The sequence below is a fragment of the Osmerus mordax genome, chromosome 17 (genome assembly GCF_038355195.1).
Source record: "Osmerus mordax isolate fOsmMor3 chromosome 17, fOsmMor3.pri, whole genome shotgun sequence".
Classification (NCBI taxonomy): Eukaryota; Metazoa; Chordata; class Actinopteri; order Osmeriformes; family Osmeridae; genus Osmerus; species Osmerus mordax.
Window position 1 is genome coordinate 1,134,997 of NC_090066.1, and position 8,300 is coordinate 1,143,296.

The window sequence follows — 8,300 nt, forward strand, 5'->3', positions numbered from 1 at the left end:
TTTTGAGTCCCTTTCTCGGTCACCCTCCTGACGAGGCCCAAAGTCGATGGCGACGCAAAAACACACACACACACACACACACACACACACACACACACACACACACACACACACACACACACACACACACACACCATCACAGTGACTTCCATCTGTCCTCGCAGCCATCTGTAAGCCCGGATGTCCGAGGAGAGGAAGAGGATATGAGAGGAGGAGACAAGAGGAGGATAGGATGGGAGAGGCAGGAGAGGAGGGGAGAGTAGAGAGGAGGAAGAGAGGAGGGTCTGGGGGGGTTCAGCCCAGAGCTGGGTCTCAGGTCTGGCCTGGACAGTGTTTACAGGCCTCTGAAGCCACACGCTACAGCAATAGCAGGACCGCTGAACGTTCTAACAAACCTGTCTCACAAGTCTCATCTGAAGAGATGTAAGGTATGTACGTGTCAGAGTGTGTGTGTGTGTGTGTACATGTGTGGGTGTGTGTATATGTGTGTGTACACACCACTCTCCGTCGCTGAACTTGGCGATGCAGTAGTCTCCTCTGCGGGGGGGCGTAGGAACCCTCCACGGGCGGCTGGGGCGGCTACCTCCGCCCTCATGCTCTCCATCAGACTCTCCAGCTGGGCTCCTGGAGGAGAAGGAGGAGGAGACCGATTAGGGAGGGAGCGAGAGGAGAGTTGAGGAGGGAGGGAGGGAGGGAGTGGGAGAGGGATGGGAGAGAGAGAGAAAAACGCTGGCGTACTGGGAAGTCTACATCAGCTATGGACCCCTAGCTAGAGCTAGACTAACTAGCTAGCTACTAGCTAGCAGCTTGAACAGTATTTCGGTATGTTCTCGGCTATCCTGAACGATTAGCTTCAAATTAACAGACGTTTGATGAACTTTGTTGACTGGCTAGCTGTCTGAAACAGCACAGTGACAGCACTTTTCATGAGAGGAGATTTTCATCTCTGCCGAACAAAAAATATCAAAGCCACTCTGAATCTGCTCTCTCCTCGTTGGATCAATTTCGCCCCAAAAGATCTCACCAGAAGTTGCTAATTGAAATATCGCTAGATTTTGCAATTAAGTAAATCCAAATTAGGTTAGGCTAATTTGAGTTAATTTAACATGATTAGTGGCTATGACCACACGGAAAGTAGCCAGCTAGATTTGTCGGTAGTCGCTAGATACAAATTGATTTATCGCTAGGGAAGGAAAAAAGCAGCTAAATCTAGCAACAAAGTCACTAAATTGGCAACACTGTATAAACCACCCCGCTACATGGGACACCCCAGCCCGTCTACAGAGTAGAGCTGTGTGTCATGTATCCATTACTGCTTTGCTTCGCTCCACACTATCGGCTGTGCGCTGGCTTATCTACAGCTCAACTGGGCAGCCTGTCATCAGCTGGCTTTGACCCATCTCCAAGACCGAATCACGGTTGAAATGGATGCCCGGTCACAGTCGGCACACAGAGTAAATGACCCCCTCCTGCTTCCTGTAGTAGTAATCACTGCTATTAACACAACACTGCTAATGATGCTGTTAGCGCCGCAGGAGGGAGGGATGCCAGGAAAACAGCCGGGTGAAGAGATGCTGCTCTTTAAGAGCCGTCACACCGGTATTAGGCAAAGAGGGGGAGGCGTTTATGTTGCAATTCAAGAATACGCACCAGTCGATATCTCTGGGATTTTCAGGAACCTGGTTTAGCAGCGACAGATTATGTGTTAGCCGCTGTAACAACTGGACCAGCGATTAGGACTGATGGCCCTGGTGGTGTGTGTGTGTGTGTTTCCACTGCACTCCTGCATGCACTCCTGAGTGTTCAGTGTGTATAAGTGTTGGGGAAGTGTGTGTGTGTGTGTGTGTGTGTGTGTGTGTGTGTGTGTGTGTAAGCGCTTACTGCAGCTAGTTTAGCAGAGTGCCCCATGTGAGAAATTACATGGTGATTTGTTGACAGACCATTTCCATTGATTTCCCCTTGGGGTGCGAAAAAGGGAGGCCAGTGGTAATGCAACAGCTACACACACACACACACACACACACACGCACGCACACACATGCACACACAAAACTCAATCAAAATGGCACCTAGCGTGTCTTCTGGAAGGCGGTGAAGGCAGGGATATGAAAATGCCTCGAAGATTCTCACATATGGACTACTTTGCTACTTTAAACACGAGCAACCTTGGATGAACTAAAAACAAGTAAAACCCCCTGGAAAAGCCTACACATCCGTCTGTACGCACACACACACACACAGGTCGCTCAACAACAACATCCCAGACAAAAATGAGAGAAGGGTAGAATGGAAAGAGGGTTATATATAGAGACAGGGGGGAGGAGAAGGGGGGGACAGAGGGGGGGAGGAGAGGAGGGGGACAGAGGGGGAGTTGGAGTAAACAGAGAAGAGCTGCTCCACAACTATGTGACTGATGAGGGAAGGTGTCCCAGTGTGTGTGTGTGTGTGTGTGTGTGTGTGTGTGTATACAGTAAGCGTTAATTACAATTAACCAAACAGCTCAGAGGGGGGCGAAGCCAAGTTGAGTCAGCCCCCTCTTCCCCCCTCCCCAGCTTGATGTTACTGTGAGAGAGAGACAGAGAGAGAGACAGACAGAGAGAAAAAATAACATTTTGCTGCTTTGGCAAGTTTTACCTGCCGCAAAATCCACTACCTTGATTAGCATGATGCCATGGTAAAGAGACAGGCTGGCAGTTTTTCCTCGCCTTAAAAAAAACATGACAGGAATGTTCTCCTGTAAGCTCACACAGAACACACGCCCTGGAGGTGTGGTTTTGGACGCCCTCGGCTGGCGTACAGTGAGCGGTGGTTTAGCGTGCGCCGGGACCGAAGCTGTCAGCCTCCTGGTTGATTAATTAATCTAATTAAAAAAGTTTGAGTGTTCCTTCCCAGGCAGGTGCATCGGTGAGGTGTGGGTGTGCGGCGCCTGTGTGTAGTATATGTGTGGCGTGTGTGTGTGTTGTCGAGGGTGTGTGTGTGGTGTGTGTGTTGTCTGTTTTCTTCTGCTAAACCTTGCTCCAGTTTGGGTCTGTAGAGATCTGATTAACCTACAGGCTACAGGATGAGAGCAGCCCTCTACACTGAAGCAGTAATGAATAAAATATATATATTTGTATATATGAATGGATCCTCTGTGACCTCTGAGAGCTCTTTATTTGTGCTGATTCTGCTGTAGCTCCCACACATCCCAACCTTCTTCAGAACACACTCCTCTCCAGCCTTCACAGCAGGCAGGCCCAGCATCACCAGGGTTACTGCTACACCATACAGGACATCACCAGGGTTACTGCTACACCATACAGACATCACCAGGGTTACTGCTGCACCATACAGACATCACCAGGGTTACTGCTACACCATACAGACATCACTAGGGTTACTGCTGCACCATACAGACATCACCAGGGTTACTGCTACACCATACAGACATCACCAGGGTTACTGCTACACCATACAGACATCACCAGGGGTTACTGCTGCACCATACAGACATCACCAGGGTTACTGTTGCACCATACAGACATCACCAGGGTTACTGCTGCACCATACAGACATCACCAGGGGTTACTGCTACACCATACAGACATCACTAGGGGTTACTGCTGCACCATACAGACATCACCAGGGTTACTGCTACACCATACAGACATCACCAGGGTTACTGCTGCACCATACAGACATCACCAGGGTTACTGCTGCACCATACAGACATCACCAGGGGTTACTGTTGCACCATACAGACATCACCAGGGTTACTGCTGCACCATACAGACATCACCAGGGTTACTGCTACACCATACAGACATCACTAGGGTTACTGCTGCACCATACAGACATCACCAGGGTTACTGCTACACCATAACAGACATCACCAGGGTTACTGCTGGCACCATACAGACATCACCAGGGTTACTGCTACACCATACAGACATCACTAGGGTTACTGCTGCACCATACAGACATCACCAGGGTTACTGCTACACCATACAGACATCACCAGGGTTACTGCTGCACCATACAGACATCACCAGGGTTACTGCTGCACCATACAGACATCACCAGGGTTACTGTTGCACCATACAGACATCACCAGGGTTACTGCTGCACCATACAGACATCACCAGGGTTACTGCTACACCATACAGACATCACTAGGGTTACTGCTGCACCATACAGACATCACCAGGGTACTGCTACACCATACAGACATCACCAGGGTTACTGCTGCACCATACAGACATCACCAGGGTTACCTGCTGCACCATACAGACATCACCAGGGTTACTGGTTGCACCATACAGACATCACCAGGGTTACTGTTGCACCATACAGACATCACCAGGGTTACTGCTGCACCATACAGACATCACCAGGGTTACTGCTGCACCATACAGACATCACCAGGGTTACTGTTGCACCATACAGACATCACCAGGGTTACTGTTGCACCATACAGACATCACCAGGGTTACTGCTGCACCATACAGACATCACCAGGGTTACTGCTGCACCAATACAGACATCACCAGGGTTACTGCTGCACCATACAGACATCACCAGGGTTACTGCTGCACCATACAGACATCACCAGGGTTACTGTTACACCATACAGACATCACCAGGGTTACTGCTGCACCATACAGACATCACCAGGGTTACTGCTGCACCCATACAGACATCACCAGGGTTACTGCTGCACCATACAGACATCACCAGGGTTACTGCTGCACCATACAGACATCACCAGGGTTACTGTTGCACCATACAGACATCACCAGGGTTACTGCTGCACCATACAGACATCACCAGGGTTACTGCTGCACCATACAGACATCACCAGGGGTTACTGCTGCACCATACAGACATCACCAGGGTTACTGCTGCACCATACAGACATCACCAGGGTTACTGCTGCACCATACAGACATCACCAGGGTTACTGCTGCACCATACAGACATCACCAGGGTTACTGCTGCACCATACAGACATCACCAGGGTTACTGCTACACCATACAGACATCACTAGGGTTACTGCTGCACCATACAGACATCACCAGGGTTACTGCTGCACCATACAGACATCACCCAGGGTTACTGCTGCACCATACAGACATCACCAGGGTTACTGCTGCACCATACAGACATCACCAGGGTTACTGCTGGACCATACAGACATCACCAGGGTTACTGCTGCACCATACAGACATCACCACCAGGCTAGAGGCAGAGGTGGGGGTGGGAGGGACTCAGCTAGGATCTTGACATACATTACAAAGCCCCAAGTGCAAACACACACACACACACCACACACACAGAGAGACATGCCGAGACACCTGTTCCCCCCCCTCCCCCTCATCTCGAGTGCCTTCTCTATTTAGTGGAGTACGTAAGCCTCTTAACACCTACACACTGTCATTTATATAACATCCCTAGTGCTCACGCACGCACGCACTCATGCACGCACGCACAGGTGAGAGGAGCCTTGTGGCATTAAGGGTGTTTAGCATGCAGACGGACTCCAGCCCTCTCTCTCCCTCTTCCTCCAGAGCCAGGGTGGAGGTTCCTGGAGGGTGGAGGTGCCTGGAACAGTCCTCCACCTCCCAGAGCCAGGTGGAGGTTCCTGGAGGGTGGAGGTGCCTGGAACAGTCCTCCACCTCCCAGAGCCAGGGCGGAGGGTTCCTGGAGGGTGGAGGTGCCTGGAGGGTGGTGTGTTCCCAGTGTTATTGAGCCAACAAGGTGATCAGCACCAAACCAGGCCTGCTGGGCACCAAACCAGGAGTGTTGTATCACATCCAGATCTCTCTCTCCTCTTTCTCTCATTCTGTAATTTGTTTATGCACCATTATGGCTGCAGCTGTTTGTAAATCGTATGTAATTATATTTCGCAATGCCCTGTACAGAACAGAGAGAGAGATCAGGCTGGAACATGAGAGAGCTGAAAGAGAGGATGAGGGTTGGGGGAGAGTGAGAGAGAGAGAGAGAGAGAGAGAGAGAGAGAGTGAGAGAGAGAGAGAGAGAGAGAGAGAGAGGGTTTTTGGGTTGATTATGATCGCATTGTGGCTCTGGTGGTGTGGCATGACAGGTCATGCTGGGAGAGAGAGAGAGATGGAGGGAATGAGAGAGGGGGAGATGGAGAAGGGGATTCGAGAGAGACGTAGTGAGAGACATGGAAAGAGAGAGTACAAGACTATGAACGCCCTTTTTTAGTTTAGTCCCAAAGCTGCACAAAGAGCCCTGTTGAAGCATTTACCCAAAACTAGATAAACAGCCAGAATAAAACAAACATACCAGCACACAGTCAGTCTGACACTTCACACAAGCATCTCCCTCCCTCCCTCCCTCCCTCCCTCCACTCCCTCCCTCCCTCCCTCCCTCCCTCCCTCCCTCCCTCCCTCCCTCCCTCCCTCCCTCCCTCCCTCCCTCCCTCCCTCCCTCCCTCCCTCCCTCCCTCGTACTTGGAGAGCTACCATCATGTAGGTTTGAGCTTCAACCCTAATCCAGTGCATCTGGTTGTAGTATTTATCCATGTGGATGTTGGTCCTGATCTCAGGTCTTCAGGACAACAATGGTGCCCAGGAGGACACGGTGGGCGTGGGACACGGTGGGCGTGGGACACCGGTGGTCGTGGGACACGGTGGGCGTGGGACACGGTGGGCGTGGGACACGGTGGGCGTGGGACACGTTGGGCGTGGGACACGGTGGGCGTGGGACACGGTGGGGCGTGGGACACGGTGGGCGTGGGACACGGTGGGCGTGGGACAGAGAGAGAGATCATAGACCGGGTTCTCCACCTCTAAATATTGCATCTGCTGCAGTAGGTAGAACAGCTACAGTCTCACTCTCTGCCTGTGGAGGAACAGCTGTGTAGCTGTTTCTCCTCCTCCTCACCCCCCGCTCCTCCTCACTCCCCCAGCTCCTCCTCACTTCCCCCTGCTCCTCCTCACCCCCCCCCCGCTCCTCCTCACCCCCCCCGCTCCTCCTCACTCCCCCCGCTCTCCTCACCCCCCCAGCTCCTCCTCACTCCCCCTGCTCCTCCCTCACCCCCCCGCTCCTCCTCACCCCCCAGCTCCTCCTCACTCCCCCTGCTCCTCCTCACCCCCCCGCTCCTCCTCACCCCCCAGCTCCTCCTCACTCCCCCAGCTCCTCCTCACCCCCCCCGCTCCTCCTCACCCCCCGCTCCTCCTCACTCCCCCCTGCTCCTCCTCACCCCCCGCTCTCCTCCTCACCCCCCCCCGCTCCTCCTCACCCCCCCCCGCTCCTCCTCACTCCCCCTCACCCCCCCGCTCCTCCTCACCCCCCTGCTCCTCCTCACTCCCCCGCTCCTCCTCACCCCCCCCACTCCTCCTCCTCCCCCCCTGCTCCTCCTCCCCCCTGCTCCTCCTCCCCCCCTGCTCCTCCTCACCCCTCTGATCCTCCTCCTCCTCACCCCCCCGCTCCTGCTCACCCCCCTGATCCTCCTCCTCCTCACCCCCCCCGCTCCTCCTCACTCCACAGCAGAGAGGACTGGCCAGCAGCCTGCTGCAACACGACCCTCACCACCCCTCCATGGAGATCAATACTGGAGGCTACCACTTGTGTCATCTCATTGAAATCAATAATAGCAAATGCGAACACTGGCAAGCTGGTGTTATGAGGTACTCTTTACTACTAAGGAGGGGGGGGGGGGGTACAGAGGAGATGGTGGAGATAAATGAGTCAGGGTGGCTGAGCGGTGAGGGAATCAGGCTAGTAATCTGAAGGTTGCCAGTTCGATTCCCGGTCATGCCAACTGACGTTGTGTCCTTGAGGCAAGGCACTTCACCCTACTTGCCTCGGGGGAATGTCCCTGTACTTACTGTAAGTCGCTCTGGATAAGAGCGTCTGCTAAATGACCAAAAAGAATTGTGTGAAGTTAGTAGTCAATATAAGCAAACGTGAGACAGAGAGAGGGATGGAAATGCAGTGTTGAGAGAGACTGGCAGAGAGAGAGAGAGAGAGAGAGAGAGAGAGAGAGAGAGAGAGAGAGAGAGAGAGAGAGAGGGGAGACAGAGTGTGTGTGTGTGACAGTGTGAGGGAGACAGAGAGAGTGTGACAAAATGTGTGTGTGTGTGTGAGAGAGGGAGACAGAGGGCGAGTGTGTGTGTGTGAGAGAGGGAGACAGAGAGAGTGTGTGTGTGTGACAGTGAGGGGGAGACAGAGAGTGTGTGTGTGTGTGTGTGTGTGTGTGTGTGAGAGAGAGGGAGACAGAGAGAGAGTGAGTCCTGGTCCAGCATCATTAGGTGAGGAACAGCTGCCAGGTGTTCAGGTAGGAGTGTGAATA

At 52.8% G+C, this 8,300-nt stretch overlaps 1 protein-coding gene across 1 annotated transcript in view; it reads right to left on the minus strand.

Moving 5' to 3' along the window:
• LOC136960438 (staphylococcal nuclease domain-containing protein 1-like) overlaps positions 1–2,665 on the minus strand; it is a 14,573-nt gene extending 11,908 nt beyond the window's left edge. The window contains exons 1-2 of the mRNA XM_067254935.1: positions 2,635–2,665; positions 499–624 (exon numbers count right to left, since the gene is read on the minus strand). Coding sequence (XP_067111036.1) covers positions 499–624; positions 2,635–2,665 — 157 coding nt within the window. The remainder of the gene's footprint in view (positions 1–498; positions 625–2,634) is intronic.
• Between the last annotated feature and the right edge of the window lie 5,635 nt (positions 2,666–8,300).